At 37.0% G+C, this 26570-nt stretch overlaps 1 protein-coding gene across 5 annotated transcripts in view; it reads left to right on the top strand.

Annotated features, from left to right (window-relative positions):
- The window catches only part of LOC127858034 (uncharacterized), a 120938-nt gene extending 94983 nt beyond the window's left edge, over positions 1 to 25955 (top strand). For 3 of the 5 annotated variants that reach the window (XM_052394879.1, XM_052394878.1, XM_052394877.1), the window contains exons 6-9: positions 326 to 392; positions 20539 to 20705; positions 20967 to 21119; positions 22120 to 25955. In XM_052394879.1, coding sequence (XP_052250839.1) covers positions 326 to 392; positions 20539 to 20705; positions 20967 to 21119; positions 22120 to 25290 — 3558 coding nt within the window. In that variant the 3' untranslated portion in view covers positions 25291 to 25955. Of the gene's footprint in view, positions 1 to 325; positions 393 to 8416; positions 8928 to 11444; positions 11698 to 20538; positions 20706 to 20966; positions 21120 to 22119 lie in introns of those variants that run through there. The other 2 variants (XM_052394882.1, XM_052394881.1) reach the window with 2 other exon arrangements.
- The last annotated feature ends 615 nt before the right edge of the window (positions 25956 to 26570 follow it).

Here is a 26570-nt window from a genome sequence, read left to right as displayed (position 1 = left end):
TGGTGTAAACGCTATTAAATCACTGCGCTGTAATATGAAACCAAATCATTGGTGTATAAATATTTTACATGCTCGATGTGTTATTACAGTGAAATACGTACACCTGTCAAATATGTTCCCTTTCGGAGTTTTAAAATACAAATATTTTCACAATTTCATGATTTGAAAACGCGTGTAATGAATTGAACTGTAAACTAAAGCTTAATATGCACTGAATTATTCAAGGATAAATATGAAAATCATTGAGTGTTACTATCAATAACTTCAAAATATACGTTATACATGGAATGTCAAGAAATACCTTTACTTTCTGTTCATTTATAAGGAATATAAAATGGACTGGGCAATACGTGAAAACAGTCGAAACCAATGGGTCGGGCCGCACAACACAGGTGAGTACAATATACTGGTATTCAACACAACGTATATGTAAATGATATGTGATGGCGCTTTTAAGTTCTCTTTTCAGATTTTTGTTGAAGAGTTAACATTATAATTATTAGGATATCTATTCAACGAACCATACAAATATCACACGCTTTACCACATGCTTTGATGTGTTAAATACGTGTAGCTAAAAAGGAATGAACACGCTATGTTTGAATTAAAATATACATCATATTTATCGAAACGTTTTCAATTGCATGTGGTTATGCTACGCATCCCAGTACAGTAGAAGTGGTTAAGTTATTACCATTCCGTACAGGAGTGGTTCCTTTGTGTACACCGTTGTCCCAGGCGCAAATAATTTCGTAAGTGTCTCTTATTGTTACTGTAAAATTTGGTTGGGGGTAAGTTAAAGGCCCTATAAAGGTGACAAATCCAATTATTATGCATATAAACTGGTCTAATTTTTACCGGATTTCAGTTACTCTTGCATAAGAAATGCTAATAACACAGCTTAGGTGCAACGTAGTCGAGAATTATGGAAGATATACCCGTTTCATAATTGGAGGAAATGTTTACAACTTTGCAACTAACGTGATGTGTAGCCCCAAAGCGGTGACGTATGCTAAAAATAGCCGAAAGAACATTCAATTTTAATTCTATTTTAAACAACTTTTTACCAGCAGAAAGTAACTGACTAGATCACTACAAACGTTTTAACCATTTAGAAGAGACCTACTTTGTGAGTGATACCGGAAAACGTTAAAAAGCAACGATATATTTTTGGTGACCTGAGTCACTTTCACTTTCCCGAGTAAACAGCGATGTAAATAAACTGATTGTTTGTAAACACGATTGACTTGTGAAACACTGTATTTTGAGCTCAAAACAAGTTGTATTGCTAATATTTTTATAGTAATGTCCAATAGCATATTTATATATTGTGTTTTGATAACCTTTATAAATAATATATGGAAAAAATATTTAAAAATCGGTAAATAATTACGGATCGTCACCTTTATAGAGCCTTTAACAAAATAAACGGTGTACAGCACACAAACAAACACATGTGGGGAAAACAAATGTTCCGTGCTTTTATATGTAAATGTAATTGTTTTATCCAACATGTTTACGAAAAAACAACAGATTATATGTTTATTAAACAATCCATCCAGAAGGCCAAAAGCCCAAGTGGACAAAGCAAGCATACATGATACAGTGTTTACACAATACACAGTTTATGATTATACAAAATAAAGTTATGCAAAGAAATAAAATCGTTTGGTTACCACGGTGCATACATGAATTATTATACATTACACTAGAACATAAGTAATTATCAAAAGTATACATGTAATTAAATATATCCTAAGTGCGTCAGAGTGTATGAGGCTAATAAACTCAATTTAATGCAATATACCAAAAATACTGTAATTTACATTTATAAGGTCTTCATAAGCAAGATTTTCTAATAAAAATACTTTGTACTAATCCGGATTAACATAGTCGGTTTAATTATTATCGATTATACATCGTGCCTTGATAATGAGACGCTTGATGCAAAAATGGGTCTTATGACATCTGCGGCAAGTCTGGTCAGGGAATACCTTCTCTTATAAAGTAATGCAAGGTATCCTGATGTCATTAAGGGACTGGATAGCTTGTTACCGGTCTTTGCTTAATCCATATTTCGCATGAAGCAGCTTGTATGTTTCGCTACATTTGTCCCATGCATCGAGTTATACGCATGTGCAGATTATGAAGTACAAATCATGACAAAAAAAGATTGTCTCCGCATCATGCTTCTGAACGAAAAATGGTGTGGCTCGAGTCTTTAAAAAATGTGTACCGGTAATCCAAATTCTTACTGTGCAATAGGAATCACCTATAAATTAAAACTATTTATTAGCTCACATAAGCTAAACGAATGTTTGATATGAAAATGTGTGCTCGCCTTTTGTCCTCGTCCCCGTCTCAATTGAAGCCCAACTGATTTTGATTCGGGGTCATGTGTGGTTTTAAACTAGGTCAATCGTACGGTGTATATGCATCTCGGTGGCCTCTCTGTCAAAATGCTGCCTCTCTGTTCATTCTCGGCTTCCTCTCTGATATATTATGAAAAATGGATGATCGTTATTCACGAAACAGATAAGAAAATCTAAAATTAAAGCCCGTAAACACATTTGTTCATAAAAAGAGGTGGTCCATGAGTTGAAGCACATATCCAGCTACAGGTTCACAGTATTCCACAGGTCCAAGCACTTATCTAATGTAATTGATATCATCTTTATGATCAAAACTTTGCGTTCAATGTACGCTATATAGTAATTTTCGTCAATTTTACTTAATAAATGCCTACTTTCGCTTTCGTTGTGGCACGGAAAACCTCTCGATTGGCTAACTTTTCTGGCACGGGAAGCCTGTAGCCGATAGCGTTAGTCCAAATAATTACGTTAAAAGTCCCATTTCGCCTTTGATATTTACATCCAATATTCTGACATTTATGTTTTTACTATCAATACTTTTAACAAGTGTTAAACTCATTTTACTTAGAAAAATAACAATGTTAATCGACGAATAGGCTTCCCGTGTAAGAAAAGTGAGCCGATCGAGAGGCTTTCCGTGCTTTGAAATTTAAGTGCCAAACAGCATTTGCAACGCATTCATGTAATGAAGCTGTGCATTGACAATACGCAAATAAGAAATTAACGAATAATATTGCTAATGTCAAATCGGTATTTAGTCGATCGTTTTTACAATTATACGTTATGTTTTAATTTACAATGAAAACAGTTGTAAAAAATGTTGCTTTGATTTTATTTTGACCTGCAAAAACATTCTGCAATCTCAGGGCGAGCTATGTTTTACAGTTTTGGGACTATTTTCTTCGCAATTGTCATTTTTTAATGTATTTTTATGTTTTTGTATTTAAGTGTGTTTTTTAATTTTATTTTTATAGAGAAATTTGCTTTTGATTCATCATCACGAAAACTTATATTGCCTTTTATCTCTGAAAATATAGAATTGAACTGAAATTAACACTGGAATATACACTGAAAGTATTGACAATGTGTGCATATTTCAGTGAAATAAATACATTTCAATGCGATTAAATCGCTTTTGTTTGTAATACTAAGTTGGTTAGAGCCGTATTATTTCAGACGGTTTAAATATACCTACACTTTATAACGAACTGCAGAATTGAAAAGTCAATAAACATTAATATAAAGTTTCGATTAACAAAGTCGTGCACAATCAAGCACATAAAGTTACTAAAACAAAACAAAATGGCCAGATAGGAAATGAAATAAACAATACTCTATATTACAAATGCACATGAAAAAAAGACGTGAATGAAAACAATTATAAATACTTAATCATACAAAACAAATTTGTTCCGAAGATTTTTTGTATGGCTTTATGAAAAAAAATACAGGTACACATACAAACATTTTATTTAATTTTCTCAAATATCATCGTACGTTATTTAAACAAAAACATTTAACAATAAACATAATAATTGTTTAATTTGTTATATATGGCGTCGCTTACATTCTATGCATGTTATGCCAATAAACGAAACAACAGGATACAAATTAGCTTACCAAAGTCCATTAAGCCGGAGGCCAATAAACGATGTTGCTTCTCAAACGTTCGTAAAACAGACAATTAATTTAGTGTCAAATACTCTACGCCCCTCTATTTACACTATTACAAAGTGACAGTCAAAAATTAGACCCTCTTTCGTTTGGTTAAGTGAGTCAGCACGAAATAATTAGCCCAAAGAAGTTAAAAGTACTGTTGTGTACGAGTACGAGATGACCAAATAGTTTCGTTCGAGATTCTGCGTTGTTACAGTCTGACGGTAGTTTATTGCAGATAAAGTCGCGGGTTAAATCGCGTTTCATGGATATAACGTCGGGATTATTTGCTTGCACGTGGTGACACATTGTGTTAATGAAACTTTCGGCGCTCAAAGTTGGAAAAGGGATATTAAGTAAAATCTTTTCTAACACTGTATTTAGTGGAATTAAAATAATTAAAATCTAGATTTAAAAATATGGGCTCCGAAAGTATCGCGGATATGAACACATACACATTGTAATTGATAGATGTTTAGGTACCTGCATTTTATTAAACAAACTCATACCGTTATGAACAGTTATTAAAACATAGTTAAACATTGTGGTCGAATAAGAAAGAACAAGAGAACAAATGGAACCTAAAACCTACTTTAGTGTTGGCACAACCACCAGAGCAAATCCAGTGAATAATAACGAAATTCTGTTTTCGAACGGTTACGACAGAAACCAGACGAAAAGGAGACAATTGGTGTTAGTTCACGATACAGCCACCGACGACGACCAAGGCGATTATGTCAACAGACTCGAAAACATGGATAGTGGATGGTCGAGTAGTCCGTCTGAAAATGTAACAGTGACCATCAAGTTTTCATCTGGCGGCGACGGCATAGTCACTGAAACGGATCGGAAAGGGATGCATATCAGAGAAGAAAAGGTTTTTCGAAACAGACCTCTCAATACATGCAGTCAACATCTTAACAGGATTACACCAGATCGTCTGCTTTATGAAAACAACGAACCTGTTCCAAATTCTGTGACAGAACGAGTTGCTTTTGATGGTAATCAAGCATCCATTGAAGGCGCGAGTTCTAGTGCTCACACACACAACGATATACATTCTCAGCAAAATGCAAAAATTAATCCTGAAACAAAAGCCACTGATACTGAGATATTGTTATCAGAACAAAGAAAGTCCGGCCTTACTGAACTGGATCATTCTAACCCACATTTTCAGAACATACCATTCCAGAAAACACAGTTGGAACGACATTTTAGTGACACCCCGAGGCACACAGGTAAAACTGTTATCGTATATGATTTAGAAAATCCTGAAAACAATGTTATAGAACAAGAAAAGCGCCAGGAAAACCGAATAACAATTGACAGATCAAGAAATATGCAAAACAGCTTATTTGATGAGTATGAACGATTCGTTGAACCATCTGCAAGAGAAGATACTTCGTCAATGCTTTGCAAGTCTGGCGGAGCTATTCCTAAAGTCAAGGCATTACCTATAAAAGATACAGCAAATACAGACGCCGATATAATAAAGAGATGCTCGATAGTTTCACCGGTATTTAAAACACCCATTGTGAAAGATGATGCAAATTGTGTACCCGAGGAAGGTGAGGACTTTATGTCGTACTTAAAAGAATTGAAACGGAGAGATTCCGCGAGTGAAGACTCCGATGATGAAATTACAGAAATAAAAACTCGTCAATTTACTTCAAATAAATTAGAAAAAATAGGAAGAGATTATGAACTCGATGATGGAATTATAGACTTAACTTTTAGTCCATCCAGTTCACCAACTGAAAACGCAATTGTACCAAACGACGATGTTGTGACTGTATCGGATGAGGAATACTTTGATGTAGAAGAGACAATCGATATCGATAATATGACACTTGTTGAACCAGACGACCTTTATGTAGATAGTGTGCTGGCTAATTTTACAATGACTGGAAAGAGTCACACTTGTGCAGTAGACAACGAAGAAGAACGCAAAAACGAAATTTTAGGAACAGGGAATATTTCTAAGAAACGATCGAGAGCTAAACAAAGTCGGAACCGCCTAATAATTATTGAAAGTGGCGATGAAGATACTGACGAGGATAGTGAGGATGAAACTGACAGTGACAAAAACAATGATGATCTGAAGAAACGAGAAGACGATTCCGACAGTGAAGGCAATGGAAATGCAGGTAGCGGAAATTCAGGAAATGATAACTCTGATGACAATAACGAAGGCAACGCAGACACAGATGAGGGTAGCAGAGATGATAATCACAATCACGACGATTTCCATGTCGATGATAACGAGAGCGGTGATGACAACGACGAAGGTTCTGGTACACAACGATACTATTCCCCAGGTGTGAGGTCGAGGTCAACGGATAGTGGAAGCCAAGAACAAGTAGCGCATTCGCCGGTGCTTCACATTAACGAGATAAATGTAGTCATAGGTAACGACAAAATCCAGACTGCTAATTCATTCGAGGAAATGAATAATATTTGCCTTGGAGATGAATACGAAGGACTGCGTGGTTTCAAAAATATAAATGAAAATAAGTGCGCTATCAATGATTGTGGTGAAAATTCAGACTTTCATGCGATGACTTATACAGAACAAGAGATGAATGAAAACCGAGAAGCATTGTCAGACGATACAGAGTCGCTGTCACCAGAAGATAAAGAAGTATTCGACATTTTGGATTATTGCGAGTGCCTCAATAAAACAGATTGCAAATTTCAAACTATAAGTATCTATGCTCCCGAAGAATCCGATAACAATGAGGGGCACAACACGAAAGATGAAGAATTACATTTTGATGAAGATGTCGCCTTTGTTTCCACGAAAGATGAAGAATATCATTCTGATGAAGATGTTGCTTTTGTTTCACCACCTAGTGAATTTAAGGACGATGGATTGAGCAGGTTTTGCATCAGTCCAAGCTCAGATATTATCTCTAGTTCATGGAGCAGTAAAGATGTTTTGTCATCTTCATTTTTCAACGGCGAAACATCCGATCCGGAAAATTTTAATAGTGACCCAACAGATTTCGGCAGTATCGAGACTATTTCCATGTCAGACTTCTCCAGCTCAACATCTTATTCAAGTCCCGATTACGAGCAGCAATTTGAAATAGCATTAAAACATGAAGTAAATACTATGCAGAAATCTGAACAATCAGATATTGATGCAAAAGAAACGATTGCCAAACAAATTAATGAGACTTTGGAAATTTTACGAGGTCTAGATGATTACGACTCTAATGTTTTGGACGCTGATCCTGTATGTGCAAAAACTAAACATAAAACTGAAACGATCGCAGATACAAGTATCAGCCAGTCCATAGTCGCTGATGCGTACAGGACTTCTCCATCTAAACAACGGGAAGAAAACGACGTTAATAACAACAAAGAAGCTTTGTTCACTGATGAAACTGAGAGCTTAATCTTCTCTGAAAATGAAAAACACGACATTAATAAGTATGTTGAAAGTGACGATGATCGACAGGGACGGTTTGTCAATGCAGTATCAATGAAATATCTGAAACATCTATCACCTAGAACAATTTCCTATTTCGTTCCTTACTTTATTGACACAGAAATTGTTAAAGTGGATCCAAAGAGGCAAAAACGTTTAAAACTCGTATGCAAACTGCGCAAAGCGTTACTTCCAAATTTGAAAGTGCTGAATATCAATTCATCAGATAGTTGCAGCCAACATTATGTCAACGTAGGCATGTCGATATCCGAACTGGAATCTACATTGAATGAACTTAAACTGAAAAGCAAGAACATAATGCGCAAGACAGTTATAGAACTCGGTGAAAACGAGGATGACATACCGGGAAGGATCCGTTGTCTGGGTTACGGGTTCTATATTTTCGGGACTGGGACAAAGTTGGACCTGCCTGTCGGACCGAGACTTAAAGAAAACCATTACAAAGAAAATGGTGATAACACACGTAGCCGATATTTCAGAGGTAGGCAACAACTCTATGTAGATTGGTGAATTTAAATTGTTATTAAATTATTATGCGTTTTGGTGTATATATGCATGGGACTGCTATAACGTTGCATGTAAATATACTTGGTTTGGAAAACCATCAACTCAATTACCGCTAATGGACAACTGCTTTATTGACCTTTTGTGCAATTATTAATGGCACAGCCATAGACGAGTCACTTTCATTTTTACAACTCCCCGCATAATTAAAACTCGCAAGACAAGGGACTATTAATATATTGCAGAAACCAAACAAAAATAACCGCTGGTATTCCATGATCTTGGGGAACATCATATCTCTCAGACTCGACACGAATCGATTTGCTCCGTCTGCAATGCAATCGATCGCTTACTTGTCTGGGCTGAGCGAACGGCCACTCGATGAATATATAATTTTATATCAAGCAAGTTATTAATGAGGATTACATAAAATGAAAAATGGTAATGTTAATAATATGGATAAAATATGATATGATTTTCAAAATAAACGCGTATGTATGGTGCTATACGAATGGTGCAAAGAACATATAAAGAATGATATGAGCCGTTAATAACAAGCCGGTGTTAACATTTGAAATTCGACGCCTTTTATTTTTAGTTAAGAACCGATAAGCGATCAAAGCGCATATACGCTGAGGCAATCATGCATTCGATCTGGAATAGTTAACTGTAAAATGTTTGGTAAAGTACATTGTATTTGTTTACGATTTACTGCAGTTTAGTAAAATCAATACGGCGTGCAGTGTCAGATCTTACATGAACTTATCGGTTTAAAATCTATTGTCACCAGAACAATTAAACGTTTATCTGTTTGACTCATGGGGAGCTGAAACCTGTGAATCACGCTGGGAATTAACTTATGCTCAAGATGGAGATCATGCTAGATTTTAAATCGAGTGATTCAGAGCTCGTATAGTGAAGATCGCTCTCGAGCAAGGGAGGTAAGTAGAAAAGACCTCTATTATGTGAGCGAATTTACTTCCTAGTTTTATATCAAAATTTATATTTATACTTATTAAATGGTATTCTTTAATTTAAGAAAATGTTTTGTTAAGTGGAATTTCGTCATATACTATTAATAAGAGAATAAACCTAAATAAATGTTTAATAGCAATCGTGTAGTGTTATTTGACAAATAAGATTTGATCGCAAACATCATAAACTGCTCATACAAATCGCACTCCAGATCCACCATAAATAATTTAGAGGTGAAAGATGTTTATGAAAGGATCTATACAAATTGTCCCATTATGTTCTGTTCGTAATAATATTACTCTTTTTTTGATACATACATTAATAAAAAAAATGGTTTACTACAAATGCTTAATTAGATTGTGAGCAAACGGAACTTGATGAAACTTTCTTGGGTTATTGAAAAAAACACTACATATAACTTTTCACCATTTTCACAATAAAGCTTAATATAATAATGTAAGGTTATTCAAGGGGTAAATACAAACCTTTTTAGCATGAGGATAGGCCCGTTTCAGCCCCTTAATTGGTCATTAAATGGCAATGTGTATCTTATTCATTATATCAATAATATTTGATCGTTTTCATCATTTGTTCGAGGGAGAAATTATGTCGTATTATGAGAAAACTGTGAATAATGCGTGTGCATAAATTGTCGTCCATGATTAGCCTGTGCAGTCCACACAGGCTAATCAGGGACGACAGTTTCCACCTTAACTTGATTTTCGGTAAGGAGGGACTTCCTTGAAACAAGAAATACCATACAAGCGGAAAGTGTCGTCCCTGATTAGCCTGTGCGGTCGCCATTTTGTTCATGCGTCATTCTGTCTGTCCGTTATTCTTCGTCTGTATTCGTATTTCCCAGCAACTGACGAATCGAATTCAATGACGTATAAAGCTTAACTTACAATCATATAGAGCCATTTGATTGATTTTTGTCTGAGGGACTTGGATATTTCTTAAATAAATATTCGATTCATAAATTGCTCTTCTGGACTTTTTTATTCGACAATTTCTAAAATACGATTTTAACTTTTCAAGAGAATATTTATTTGATAGGGGAGATGCGCATTTTAAAAGGACGTATCGTTTCAGTTGTTTTATCAGATTATTGGCACAGTGGGATTGAAAATAATCGTACCATGAATTCTCTTAAGCAACAGTATTCATCACACAAAATGACACACTGCCACCCATCTGGCTGGTCACCAATTACCTGTCTCATACATCAACACAATAAATGCATAGGTTACCAGCCCTTGCTGACTGTACGGTGTGCGAAATGTCCGGCGTATATCGTGCCAACCATGTGATTCACACAAGTAGTGAAAACAGTAATTAAATTTAAATTTCAACTATTCATTTTTATTTGGACAAATGTACAATTTAACAACAACGCATAGACCTTTTTGTATTTGTCACATATTCAAAAAGTATTTATTACAAACATGCTAATATTTTTTCCAGTGGTGAAATAACTGATACTAACACATTTTTGAAATACATTTGGCGTTTACCCCCCAATGAATACATATACATTGCAAATGTATTTACAAGTATGTACAGTCATGTTAACATTAATTTTTGTCATACTTAGTTTAAAATCTTTAACGGTGATGATTAACAAATCGAAGTTTGTACTCTAGTGAATGCTTACATTGAAAAATATGGAAACGGTGAATATGTGAATCTGTTGTGATGAACCATGACACGACTTGCATAGATGATGACTTAACATTATATAAAAGTTCAAATATTAATTTAATTCCTTAATCATTGTTTACATGTACTCAGTTTCAGAACATATGTTGAGGACTAAAAAACTATGCTATAAAACAAATGTTTGAAATGCAAATTTATATGAGAATGTGAGTATTACTATTCAACTACGTTGATACTATATATTATCTGTTTCATGGTATATGACGACTTAAACGACAACAAGTTACAAATAAAACAACCCTAAATGTTCGCTACACTTAATTCTACCAACTAACTGTGCGCCCAGGTTAAATATGTGTTGCAATTTAATCTTGACAGGAAGTAATTAGTCACGATGTTAGGTCATCATTCTGGACCGACACCGGCACGTGTATCTGCCAACACCCCTGTCACATCGTCCACCGCGCGACTGTGCTAGTAATTGGTTTATAGTACCGTCTGTGGACAATTATGGTTAATCTCAGATCTTATTATATCGCAACATCGCAATCTAGAATAATACAACTTTTTTCGTTTTTAATTAATCACTTACATCGATAATAAAATTATAAACGATTCATCCATTGATCCTACAAGGTCGTGTCAACAAGAGAAAATACAGTTGTTTGAAATGCAAAACTTTGCATTTACTTTTCATATTTGCCTCAGCGATTCACCAATTGATCCACATTACGCATCACGTGACATTTGTAATCCCGTTTTGATTGGTCAATATTGAAGCGGCATTGCGGCTCTCCGAACTCCATTATTCATTATCAATACTTTATGATACGGATTCAGGGCAGATCTAAGTTTCGTTTCTCTTGTGCAGTTATATAGAATCGTGCTTATTTTATGTTCAGCGTAGAATGCATACTTTTTATTTCTTACATCACCTTTATATTACACAATATAAATACAATTTGATAAGTTGAAACTCTTGATTGTGCGTATTTCTCTACGGATATACATTAATTGATTGGTGTCGAATTTGGTATGAGGAAACGAATATTAAAGGAAGCAAAATGGTACAGCTCGGTAAGCATTGTACAATTATAAATATGAGCCGCGTTCTGAGAAAACTGGGCTTAATGCATGTGCGTAACGTGTCGTCCCAGATTAGCCTGTGCAATCCGCACAGGCTAATCAGGCACGACACTTTCCGCTTTTATGGTATTTTTAATTTCAAGGAAGTCCCTCCTTACCAAAAATCATGTTAAGGCGGCAAGTGTCGTCCCTGATGAGCCTGTGCGGACTGCACATGCTAATCTGGGACGACACTTTGCGCACATGCATTATGACCAGTTTTCACAGAACACGACTCATATGTAATCGTGAAGTGATTGATATTTTTTGGCAGTTTAGGACAAACAAAGTTGCTTTATGTTCAGATATAAGTCCTTGAGCATTTACATATGCATTTCGTTTTCGAAGCCCAGTACTTTCTTAAAAAGAACAGTAGAATTTGATTTTGCTTTAAAAAGTGATAGGTTTATGAGTGTCGGTTGGCTAGTGAATGAGCTCCATGAAGATTGTTTTGAATATTCATACATGTCATAAAACAATAATGTAAGTCAACCATATATGTACCCGCATACGTATATAGTTATATGTACATTTGTGTATATTATACCATGGCTGTTATTTAGTTAGTGGGTATACGAAAATGTGTTCGTTTTGCTTAAAGTGCTTTCACATTTCGCTCTAGGTAAAAGATTATATTGAAGAGGGCATCAAATCAGTTGCAAATTTCATCACTTTTGGAAACGAACTTCTTATGTTAAATAATACATACTTATGTTATTATTTTCAGATAGATCTTTTCAAATATATAACAAGCGAGTTTTTAAAAGCAAATTCAAAAGGCAAGTAGGCTCTTTTATCTCTAAATCGTAAGAAGAGAATTTCCATTTCTGTGAAAATCCAAATTTGTCAAAATTAAATTGTATTTGCTTAATTCAATTGCGAGAGACGCGTCTTTATTATTACCTTGGCTTCAGACATAGCCAATACAGAATGTTACATTTACGACCACCAATAGATTACGTATCACATTATTTGCCGTAAAACTCTCACGACGTCGCAAAATCGCTTAACATTTAACGAAGATATTATGGCGGCGTTTAATTATCATAATACAAAGATCTTGTATCAAGGGGACGTGTAACGTTTAACTGCCTTAATTAATGCCTTGGTTTCATGGAAATTCCGTTTAAGGACTGGATGTCTTTTATTCATGTCATTCGGGTTCGTTATCTTTGTTGTAAAAAATGATAAAACTATTGCTCTTCTATTATTGTTGTTATGCTTTAGGTATTTTTATTGTAGATAACGTAAACCATCGTTATTAAAATTTGAACGATTCGCCTGAACTTTTTTATATACAAAATGTAGTTGCACATAATTATTGGAATGTATATATAAACAGAGAATACTATGATATATATTAGGCATATCAACATTTTCGTCCTTCTGTGACTTGATGAGCTTGGAACTTAAACAAATGTCAAGTTAGTTTTCAAGTTTCATTAAAATTTAAAAGATGAAACAATTGTAAGATGTTTTGAATGCTATTTAAGCTTATAGCTGTGTTTGAACAAAATAGTTCGGAGATCAATATAATGTCTAAATGTTGGTTACCAATATTTGTATCACGGGGTTAAACATAATATAACCACAACCTGGTAAAATAAACAATAACATTCAAATTAGGAGTTCGGTTCTGGCAAATGAGCAAAACTGACACAGTAATATATGCTTTAATTAGAACGCGACTACATAATTAAAACTTCTAATTACATCAATTAATTATAATTGCTTTTTATTGCGTTCTATTGCGCACTTTGGTGGTACAGTTTTAAAACAGACATGTCAATGCCTTGTATTATTCAGAAATTCACGATGTACACGGCGTTAACAAGCTATAGATGTATATATGTAAGCTATTTAATATTACAGTCCGTGTTCTACTGATCAATATACATAACGTTTGTTATTCCCTCGGCGTTCGTTACACAATACTTGTTTACCGTCTATAGTGTATGCTTCATTTTGTATCCGAACCTAATTAGAGTGTTCCGAGAAAGAAATTCGCCCAATGTCTACATAAGCCGCCCTGGTCCGGTTGTCAGGATACATATGACGCTTTAAATTGTATCCTAAACTGGTAGCATGCATAATGATTTCGGAAAAAAGAAATTCCCCGTTTGGTTCTTTATTATCCACATTTGCTGCGACAAATACTACCGGGTAACGTGTTTATTTCATTGCTTGATATATAACATGTATTATGACCACTGTGAAATATGCTCCTCCTGATATGGTTTGCGTGCGAGCTAGGGATCGTTTATTTTGGTCAATATACTGGAAGTGTTTCATTTTATTATAGCCACTTATTTCTGTCACAGCTTTAAAGCTAACGGATGAGTACAAGATCATTAAATAGATCCAATTTGAATAAAGTTTTCATGTTCGCAGTTGTAAATTATACATGGAAGCATGAACGTAAGAATGACTGCGCACGTCAAGTGCATGGCATGTCTTGTTAGGCCTACTTTTAACTTATATAGTTCTTTTTCGAAGTTAATGCCTGAAATATGATATCAGAAATATTAAACCATAATGGGCATGTCAAGTTGAACTTAAAATCGAAATTTCGCTTATGCAAATCATTCGATGCAAAGTAATATCCATGCTGGTTTACTTAAACATCATTTCAGGACTATCAAATATATAATACAAACAACATGACATTTAATATTTCTGACCCGTCTAGTGACAAGTTAAGAGCTATGAAGAATTTCATTATGGAAATGTTACCACAACGTCGTCGCATCGACAACACCAACATGCCCTAAATAATAACGATATTTGTTTTACGTTTAATATGACATCTTTTATATAGCGTCATCTTGAATAAAAAAAATCCGAATATATTTGAAATTTACGCATCGTGGTGGTGTCGGCGATGTTATGAATGCCAAAACATATAATAGATATTTGTATAATAACACCAGCAATAACAAAACAATGATTCTGAATCGTACAGAGCAGATCAATACGTGAATATTTATAATAAAACCGAAACATCCGTCGGTTTAATAACAGGTTTTACTATCCAATCAAAACAGCCTTTTTGAATTATGAACACGATGTTTTACCTGTGAAAATGTAAAATAATACATCGTGCATTGGCATAACAAGCACACTTTACATTAACTACAGTAAACATTGTAAATTGCCGTATTTTTGTAATGTTACTTATAAAAAAAATATTGCTCCGTTACGTTGCGAAACAGTTTGATGATCTGGTGTTTATAAACGAACTCATGAATCATTTTAATGGAAGCAAACCCATTTAAGTTACATAAAAGATGGCTATATGCCTCGTTGTCAAGAAATCGGCAATTGATCTCTGGAAAACTGGGTTTAATGTATGTTTGCATAGTGTCGTCAAAGATTAGACTGTGCACTCCGCACAGGCTAGAATTGGACAACACTGTTCGCCTAGACTGGAAATTCGTCTAGAAGAGACTCCATTTAACGAAATTTTCTATCAACGCGGTCATTATCGTCCCAGATTAGCCTGTGCGGACTGCACAGTCTAATCGTTGACGACATTTTAAAAACATACATTTAACCCAGTATTCCAGAGAACGCTTCCATTGAAATGCATATCAAGTGTTACTTCACGCGATCAATGTGATATCGTTCATACATGTAATGCGTTTCTGATCGCTTTACGGTGAAACATTTTGAGACCTCTTACATTACACTTTTAGTTTGAAGTCCGTGTAAATGAACTAGAGTCCCATCGTTTTGTGAATAGTCCCTACAAAAACAATGGTTACCGGCCTTATTAGGCAGTATCTCAAAGGTCATGATTATTATCTATCAACGGACGATTAATATTCGTCTTTTGAAGGACTCACTTGTATCTAAGTCTGTATATCTGATTTCAGCTTTACTTGTTTGTGTTACCAATATTCCAAAATGTTGCAAGTAAGATGCATATGCGAAGCAGTGTTTTTTTTTTATATATACAAGCATCATCGTGAACTATATTGTTGACAGCAGTATGAAAGGCCTGGTTTGGCCTTTAAACGCCATTTTCTTTCTTTTAACAAGCAACTTAAGGTTAATCAATAACGAAGTGTTGCCTCCTTTTATTTGATTTACATGGTATATATTTTCCAGTTTGGCCCATCCAAGTGCTGTTTTGTATCGAATTTCTGAATAATTTATTTGCAATTCGATAGGAAAACAACGGTAACTGCTGAGCTGGCAGATTTGATAAACAACAGTAAGCCTATTGTTTGTACGTACTCCAGGTCAATGTAGTCATAAACTGGCTGTTATCAGACCGTTAAATATCCGACATTTACCAGAATGGCGTGTTTCAATAGTGCATATTTAATATTGCATAAGCATGGCTAGGCTAGGAATGACTGTTAGTTGATTAAAGTATTTGATTTGGACCACGGATTGGGGTCTAATAAAGCATGGATACATTTAATGTTTGTTTTGGTCAATCGCGAACACGTTCAATACGATTTCCAAACCGTTCTTAAGAAACAAAACATGAAATAGAAAACCATAACCAGCATACACAAATTAAAACGTGTTTATGTTTTTAAAATTATATAATTATTTTATGATGTATTGTAAATGTACTAAACTGATGATTTATCGCATAAAAATGCATGGGATAGAAATAGTTCAAAACCGTTTCAATTAATCGTTGATAGATAATGAATAATGAAAAAGACGTTTGCAAACGCTATGCTTTTCTATGACTCATTGCGTAACTAAAAGTTCGATATCACCATAAGTTAAGTCCTGAATTATTAATAAGAGAGAAATTCTTTTAAGCATCGGCTAGACTTTTATGTAAAACAATATCATGAACATCAAAAACAAAAGATGGAACACAACAATAGACATAAACATACAAAGTATTAAAATCGGGGATAGAGGCTTAGAGCGATCAAGAGTCACGTGCATGCATCCCATCTTGAACATCCAGGATACGTCAAACAGAATAAAGCATGCTTCGTTTCTTATATCGATTATCTACGAATATAAACAGACCCTCCTTAATCATGCTTATTGCATATCTCGAAGTACGCAATTATGAGATTAACCCTCCTTAATCATGCTTATTGCATATCTCGAAGTACGCAATTATGAGATTGGCCTCCGTCTTTTCTTACCATAATTTCTCTATCTAGACAATGACGGATTTTCAATTTCAATATCAATCTCACGCCGACATTAACCCATTTATGCCTAGCGTCTAGAAAAAAGGCCTTGGCAAACAGCGTAGACCCAGATGAGACGCCGCATTATGCGGCGTCTCATCAGGGTCTGCGCTGTTTGCTTAAAGGAATTTCTGAACGAAGTATTCTAAATATAGAAATAAATATGATAGACATCCCTTATTTTGGAAATAAATTGATCCAATTTAGAAGGATGGGAGAGTCTACTAGGCATACATGGGTTAAGACGATTACTTTCATGTCTGCACAAGGATTTGATCTTGATTGTATTTATCATTCGATATAAAGCCTGTCAGCCTTTCTGTCTAAGAATAGGTTTTTACCGGAGTCTGATGCATTTCGGAAATGTTAACTATGCAATTTCGTAAAGTATGATTAAGTGCTCTCTAAGCCTGAAGAAAATTGGAAATTTAACTGATTATTGTGCATTCTCACTGTCTAGGGGTTGAACGTAAACTATTTACCAGAAGGGTTTACGCGAGATTTTGATGTCCATGTAGAAAAGATGGCATAGTTTTGCTATAATGTTTCAAACTAGCAGTGCATTTGAATTCAAGTGAACGCTGCATTGCAAATTTAACCCATGCATGCCTAGTGCCAAGGCCTTTTTTCTTTACGCTAGGCATAAATGGGTTAATGTCGGCGTGAGATTGATATTGATATTAAAACAAAGAAAAATGTTATTTTCTGCCTTGAAATACATTTTATATAACAAACTGGGTACGAATTATGCGCATTTAAAAATGTTTTATACGTTGCGAACACATATTTTAGCAGGGTGTTTTTTCCCTGAACAAACATTTGTCGAAATAACGAAATAATTTAGTGATGGTATGTGATGGTAATAATACATATATTCCACAAAACAAAACTTACCTGAACGACAAGTTATCAAATGTTCTATAAATGTTAACAATAAGAACGCCTTTTCTATAAATATCAACACAAATACGCTGTCTTTGCTACATAGACATCACACTCTCGGTTAACCCATACTGCTGCTTTTTCCCCTAACCCCCTTTTACTGTATGACTTAGGTTGAACCTACTGCGATAATGCAATGTTATCAGTAAATACGTATTCAGTGACGTGTTTAAATCAATTGTTTTTCCTGCATGTACGTTGTACGCGTCCTGTAAATAGAGCCAAGTTTGTTTAAATATAAATTAATTATTATATTTGTATGACAACAATTTCTAGGATGTTTTAGTATTTTCCGTTGGTCTGCAGATTCGCTTTCAGGTTGAACAAACAAAACGTCACGTCACGGACTCTAGATAACACGTCATTAGGAACTGTTCTAGGTGTTTCTTACATACTAATGATAACGCTGTACTTAACCTATTTATGCCTAGTGGACTCTCCCATCCTTCTAAATTGGATCAATTTATTTCCAAAATTACGGATGTCTATTATACTTATTTCTATATTGAGAATATTTCTTACAGAAATTCCTTTAAGCAAACAGCGCAGACCCTGATGAGACGCCGCATCATGCGGCGTCTCATCTGGGTCTACTCTGTTTGCCAAGGCCTTTTTCTAGACGCTAGGCATAAATGGGTTAAACTAACCTTTTCTTGAAATCGTTATAATGTTTTAGTAACGATTATATTCAACAAAAGATTGCTGTTTCCTTTTGCAAAAAAGATTGAATCGATACAGAAGTCAATCGGGACTTGTTCTTAGATTCTTTTGCAAACACTACGCGCTGTTTTGCGTCTTTTATTAAATTTCATCTTACGAATCAATACTTCTGAATCATTTGCGCACCATATCATTCTACAGGCGCATGTTAATCAGATGGTTATTTGGCATATCTTTGTTCTTCAATGCACTGGTAACCCGTGCACATTGATATAACATCAATACTTTCACAATTTAGCGCTTACAATAACCCTGAAACATAGTAGTACATGCGCAATATGACGCCATTCACATCAATTACGTACATATCCATGTGCAACAAGTTCGTTGCGAGTGGTCATGCAAGTTTTATATTTTATCGTGACAGAAGAAGCGACCTTAATGATAACAAAACCAATTATCTGTTCTTGACCTGTTGGCATTTACTGTTAGATGTTTATCACATATTTGTTTGACGAATTTCTGGTAGACTAACGGTCAAGAAGTCACGCTTTTTCCGGCTGATGTTTTATTCTTGCCTCAATTTCGTAAACAGGATATTTCAAAATGTCCATTAATTAATTCATTCATTTTGCATTTGTGCTTGTTTAATGTCTCATGTTATCCATGTTGTCAAAAAGTGTACATTTTACATTCACGTGAGTAAGAATGGGCTAAATAATACGTTTGGAACCCCTAATGTTGTGCATTTACCGTTCCTTGGCGATCGCCCCGGTTGGAACCCCTAATGCTGTGCAATTGACCATTCATTGGCGATGGCCCCAGTTGGAACCCCTAAGGTTGTGCATTGACCGTTCATTCACGATGGAACCCCTAATGTTGTGAATTGACCCTTTCCTTGGCGATGGCCCCAGTTGGAACCCCTAGTGTTGTGAATTGGCCGTTCCTTGGCGATGACCCCAGTTGGAACCCTGATGTTGTGCATCGACCGTTTATTGGCGATGGCCTCAGTTGAAACCTGTAATGTTGTGCATTGACCGTTCCTTGCCGATGGCCCCAGTGGGAACCTCTGATTTTGTGCATCGACCGTTCTTTTGCGATGACCTCAAATGCTTTTATTCGTGTGTTTGGGTGTGACGTGTCTGTCTCGAGCGACGTGTTGTTTTTGGCACGTCATCTATTGCCATTAATGAACAGCCTCTTGATGCTGATGATGGTTTTCTCGTAATGTCGCAGTACATATATGCCAATGATAAACCATCTGATATAGACTAGAGATATTTTTTACCAACGGGTCAATGGACAGATCTTCAGCACAACTGAACATTTTCAGATACTTACGTCGCACGGACATGCCACTTTCTGTTGTTTTTTTTAGAACACATACAAAACTGCTCTTGGAAAGCGAATGCTCATTTAATACAACGAAATATAAAACATTATAAAATGTTCTCAGTATATGTAACTTTCTAAGCATTTGAAATTAATTACATTGAAATTTAACTAAACTTACTGACGTAAATTTGTTTCTTTTTCGCATTACAGTATATGAACTTATTATGAAACATTAAGAAAACCGACAGTTTTAACCACGCATTGAATGTTAAATCTAGAGTGTATTGCAGTTTGTCATATTTTTAAATCATTTTTTTCATCTTTTAATCAAGAACTGTTGATCTGGTGTACACTCCAGAAATTCACATTACGTTTTTGATGAACTGGTATTGCGCTCAAAAATATCATTATTTCGTTATAAATAAAGAACGTATTAGAGCTAATTAGCATTAAAACGGCTCTATAGTTTTGCAGATTACTTTTTCAGATAACTATCCAAGATGGCCAACAATTCGATTTCAGTCCTGCCACTCACCAGAACATGCGCATTTCAAGCGATTTTCCAAACAAGGGCAGTTTCTTCCTGTGATAATTTTCATGTGGTGCGTTATAACTTTTGTTGAGCGTATTTACGCCATTATGAACATGTTCGCTCAACGGAAATATCCGCTGTTATCCCCAGGTGTTCCCGGTATCATCAATCATGCGTATAAGATGTCCCACTTCACTTCACCAAAGCTGGTCTCCAAGAAAGACACCTCTTCCCGCCGCATCCTGCACGCCTGCAATCGTCTCGCCACCCAGGTGTCACAGGCCTCAGGAGCCCATGAGCGCCGCAGGAGTATGATGGTAGGACGTCTTGAATGCTTTTATTATAACCAAAATCAAATCGTGCACTACGAACGTTGTTTCAAAACTCTGCATAAAAAAATCTAGTATTCAAAATGTATCGAACAAATGTTCATTCAATGACATGTATAAAATATGAATGTGAACTTTATACAATTGATGTCCGATTGTGTCGAAAGCCAATGGCAATTGTATATAGACGCATTATTTTTATGTCGTTTGCAATCATGCATATAATTATATTTTATAAATTCATATCAGATTAACAGCGGAGCACCCGCGGAGTCATCTGACGACAACAATCCCACACGCCACGATCTGATAGCGATGCTGAACGCTTGCAGGGACGCTCTGAACGCCTCGAGGTTTGACGAGGCGGAAACAGCCTACCTTAAGTTATACCACGAGATCCAGGTCAGTCTCATCGTGCCGCAGACTATTTACACTGTCTTCGGTTTTTCAGTGCTTTTGTTTTGATACAATTAACCCTGTGCATACCAATTGCACTCGGCACTCGGCATAAGTTTCTGCTACCCCCTCCCCCAGCTGCTAGCCCCCTTCTCAAACTCTCTAAATGGTATATTTGTTATACACTACAACAAAAAGCAGTTTTTAAAAACTTTAATGGACAATTTTGACGGTTGTGTGAGGAGGGAATCAGTTTTGGTGGGGCGGGGGGGGGCGGTAGCAAGTTTTGCCGATTGCATGTGGTTCATTCAGTGTTTTTGTTGCTATTTTATAACATTTCGACCAGGGGTGTACAATTCCAAAAAGGGCTGCACGCCTTGTAGACCTTGTGATTGAAAATCCAAATTCGCCCTTAGGAAATCGGTACTCGCCCTTTCAAGGTTTTGCCGTTTTATTGTTACTGAAAGATGTACAGAAGTGTCTGTTTGCATTATTGTGTGAGTAAGCAATATTTGTTGTAAAGCAGCTGCGTCCTTTTTGCATGTGGTGAAAGTAGACACGCTGCCATTGGTTCAACAACTTTAGCCTCACATCGTCGCTTGGGTATATCTGAATAAAAAAACACACCAAGGTTTTTGTTTGGCTTCCAATATCCGGTCGTATTGATTTTATTAAAATTAATCATGTGCCACACCGTAGTAAGTTGAACATAATGTTGCAATTACTTCATTGCAGACATTCTTCTTTCGAAATGGCACCGGTGATTTGACTGTCGCGTTTCACTATTTTTAAGAGGCACAGGTTGAATGATAAGATAATTTTGCCTACCCATGTCCTCTCTTCTACTGGAACCATAATTTTGAAGAGACGCGTGTATCGTTTCAAATACATTGTCCCATTCGTTTCTTAACTCATAGAATATCGACTACAATTCTTTTGCTACTAATTGATTAAAGCAAACGCATTTAAAGAGACAAAACCTGGCTAATGTTTGTTCTTGTTACAGGAGAAACCGGAAGACAACGGTCGAATGCTTGTAGAGACGCTGAGCGGCCTGGCGGACATTTGCATCCGGAGGAGCCGAATGTGTCGCTCGAATCCACTGGAGTGGCAATGGTTGTGCATGCACGCGATCGCGTTACTGCAGTACATCTTTGAATTTTGCGACTCTGAGCTCGAAACTCAGCTCGACAACGAAGTCTCCGAGTGGTTCCGAGAACAAAAGCGCGTGGCGGAACTAAAGTGTCGCCCCTTGGAAGATGCGTTCACAAGGGCGCTGTACAACTGTCTTAAACACGACGCGAATTTCTTTGATCCTTTCCAGTCATTTTCATTACCGAGCACGCCTGGTCAGCAAAGAAAGGGAAACGTGTTTCCGCTGAGCTCTACGATGCCGCAATATTTATTAGCGCCTACTATGACCTACAGGATGACAGACAAAGGCCTAGCGAAACAAAACTCTGAAGACGTTGACGTCGCTATCGATTGGCTTGCAAAGTTTGAATTCTATTGCAAAGACCGTCTGCAAACCAAGGATCACACGTGCGTCACCGAAAAGATCCTTAGGTCAACAAGAAGCAAATCTACCGACGAAGAAACGGAAAGTGTTCTCACAGACAATTCAGAAGATTCACTAGACTGGGACCATAGTGATTTGAAAGGCATTGAGGAGATGGCGGTAGATCTAGAAGAAAAGACGTCGCCTGTGAACGATTATTCTCTGGAATTGGAGCTAGCCACGAGTGATTCCGAAAATGAAGGCTGGGATTTTTTCCTTCATCAGCGAAGGAATTGTGACTTACAGAGCGTTGTTCAGGTATCTGCAGATGACGAGAAAAGGGATGATTTCGATAAAGAGATTCATAATTATTCCAAAGAGACGCAAGACGTTTTTCAGAAAGAGAAAAACGAAAAGAGTGAAAAAAGACATAAATCGAAACATGAGAAGAAAGAGATAGTATCCCCTTTACACGCGCATAGCATTAGTCTTACTCTTGCGCGATCGTTTTGTCGCCTTGCAGACAAACTCGTGCATGAAGAGGAATACAAGAAAGCGGAAGTCGTGTACGAAAAGATTTTGGACATAATCGATGCGATACAAGACGGCACGGCGGGGATGCTGAGATTTAGTGCGCGGATCATGAAAAACCTCGGGACCGTAAAGTCAAAGCAAGGGAAGTCCTCGTCTGGTCTCGTGCTTCTCAATAAAGCGCTCAATACGTACAGAGACTTACAAGACGAGGAGGCGAATTTCGAAATCGCGGTAGCATTGATAGAGCTTGGCAATGGGTATATTGTCGGGAAGAATCACGAGGATTCGGTATTTAACGACGTCATTATCGCTATATGTGACTTTTTCGAAAAAGACGCTGGTGACTCTCAGTCCACGTCTAATTCTAGCTCCGTGCAATCTCACATTTCGCAAATGACGTCATCACTGGCGTCTAATTCGGAAGAGAGAAACGTGGAGGAAGCGCTCACTTGTTATTCGGAGGCGCTTCTATTGCTTGATGCGTACGAGGCTGATGAGAAGCAAATTGAAATGTTTGCAAAGGCGGTCATGAGACTTGGCGACTGCCACTTCATGCAAAAGGACTATGACAAAGCGCTGGAGTGTTACGAAAAGGCGCTCGGAATGTTTCGATCAAACAATATCTTTGGTAAAGACTCGTTAATGGAAAACGCTCACGTGCTTTGTATGCTCGGCGTCTCGAGTTTCATGTTGCACGTGTACCCTCGTGCCGCGTCCGTATTTGAAACTGCGCTCCACATGGTTCGGTGCGCTTATGGGTTCAAGCGGACATTCCTGAACGGAATGCTTCAGTCCTTGTCCGGCATTACGTATTACAAGATGAAAAACTACCACAAATGTGTGTCAATGTGCTACCAAGGGTACGAGACTTACTGCGAACTGTTCGGGGAGGCGATGTGTCGGCTTGATAAACAAAAATTCTGGCTAGTGTGCCAGACACTGTACGTCATGGGAAACTCATACAATATTCTGAGCCTGCAGCAAAAGGCTCTGAAATATCTAACGATCGCCCGATCGCTTATGAAATCGTGCAAGAGTCGGGAACGCCGCCAGTTTATGCGGGTGTTACAGATCCTCGGGGACTGCTACTTCGCTCAATACGATTACAAGGTGGCGCTGACGTTCTATAACGAAGCGCTCGAGTACGGAGAATGCGAGAGCCAGATCTCATTCGACGAGGTGTTTGACCCCAACTGCGCGTCCGACGAGATGACGATTCACAACCACCTGGTAAGCAAATCCGCGGAAGCCCACCTGAGCATGCAGCAGTATCAGAACGCCGTCCACTATCTGGAGCAGGCGCACGATATGCAGGAAGTGATGGGAGAGGACATCAAGGGGGATCTTATCAGCACACTTCATCAGCTGGGACACATGCACTCCGCAGCTGGGGACGTGAACAAAGCCATCGAGTCGTACAAGGAGTGCCTAGAGGTGTTCCGGGAGATCCATAAAGGGCAGCTGGGCCCCGAGATGTGCACGACCCTCGGGAACCTGGCGGCGATCTGCTACGTGAAGGCATGCATCGCTGACGATTATCGCGAGGAGCAGGCCATGAATGAGTCCGCAGAGGCTTACTTCCAAGAAGCGATGTCTCTTGAAACGAACGCCGAAGTGTGCGTCAAGTATGGAAGCTTTTTATACAGCCAGTGTCACTTCCAAGCGGCCGTGGGCATACTGAGGACGGCGCTAAGTAATGATGATAATACTGCTGATATTGTGTACCGCGGTTTGGAGAAGGTTACCCTTCCGGAACTGCTTCAAGACGAGGTGGATACGCAGGAGGAAATCTGCCTGCCGTCCTCAAGCCTCGCGCGGTACCTGCTGATTCTCTGTCACAAGGCGCAAGGGGAGATGGAGGAAGCGGAAGTAGCTCTTATCGACCTCCTAGAAGAAGTCTGGGACTACGACATTCCGATCCTCCACTCGTTGCTAGGTTACGCCATGATGGAGCTGAATCTGTGGGAGGACGCAGCGCTCAGCTTCAGAGCGGCGGCGGAAACGGAAGAGGACTATCAACTCGCGCACGAAAATTACTGCATATGCTTGCTGATATTGGTGCATCGAGTGCTGACCAATAGCATAGAAAACATTTATGAATATATCTGCAAAAGGAATAGGGCACTTTCATGCATACTGGTCTGAATTACCGATAATAGTAATTATATTAAATTAAGTTTCATGCTTAAGTTGTGTTTGGAATAAGATTATTATTATTATTTAAATGTGCTTTGTTTATCGGCCTGTTTGTATGTAATTATCCCTCTACATATGCATGCGTCGTTATTTATTGTGTACTCGCCTACACCGTGTAAAGTGCACTTTGCGTACAATATTTTTTCACACCATTTGTGGAAGATACAACTAAGGCAAGATGAAAATTGAATTGAATATCTGATTTATCGTATATAACAAATTATTGTTGAAAAAATGAACAAAAATAAATATGCTCACTTTTGGTTGGCTGATAAAAATGTTTGCATTATGTGTGGCTCGTTTATGCATACGAGTATAGCTTTTGTATCCTGATGGAACCTTTACTATGCTCTTAAACGATATTTGGAGATAAAGTATTTTTAATAAGGAATATTTGTATTAATCACGCTGAAATTATGCACGTATTTATGGCATTTGCCTTAACAACATTTGGTGTTTTTCATTTGTTATTTCTTGAGATTGTAATGTCCTTTTAATGTTATAATTTCGACACGTTTTTGTAATTCAACAAAAATGAATAACTATAATATTGCATTTGGTTTTAGTTATTGTTATCCATACAATTTTACACTTAATAAAACATGTTAAATGCGTGTTTGACTTTGTAAAGTTATTTGAAATCAGTAATTAATATACGAATATTTGCCTTTAGTGAGTGAGATGAGGTATATCTGAATTAATTAAAAGCTGCTAAAATGATGCTTGTTATAAGGATGAACACATCAACCAAGTTTCAAGTAACTTAAGACACTTCTCTCGTCTTAAAAGCACGTTATATTCTGTCCCTGAATTATCTTCTGAGACTTAATTATTTTCTGAGCCTGAATTATCTTTTGAGTCAACATTATCATTTGAGCATGTGTAATATTTTGTTATGCCATTAAATGTTTACAGACCGTTTAGCAGGATACTAGACATATTATCTGGGTGCAAAGCGTTTTTCTGGATACATAACATTAATCTGACTACACACCGTTTATCTAGGGACAGACCGTTCATCTGGGTACAGACCCTTTATCTGGGTATGGACCGTTTATCTGAATACAGACCGTTTATCTGGGGACAGACCATTTATCTGCATACAGACCTTTCTCCGAATACAGATTGTATATCTGGTAATGGGCCGTTTATCTGGATACATACCGTTCATCTGGATACCGGCCGTTTATCTGGGTACAAGCTGTTTATCTGAGTACAGACCGTTTTTA

This window comes from Dreissena polymorpha, chromosome 14, assembly GCF_020536995.1.
Source record: "Dreissena polymorpha isolate Duluth1 chromosome 14, UMN_Dpol_1.0, whole genome shotgun sequence".
NCBI lineage: Eukaryota > Metazoa > Mollusca > Bivalvia > Myida > Dreissenidae > Dreissena > Dreissena polymorpha.
This window is presented reverse-complemented; position numbering and strand designations above follow the sequence as displayed.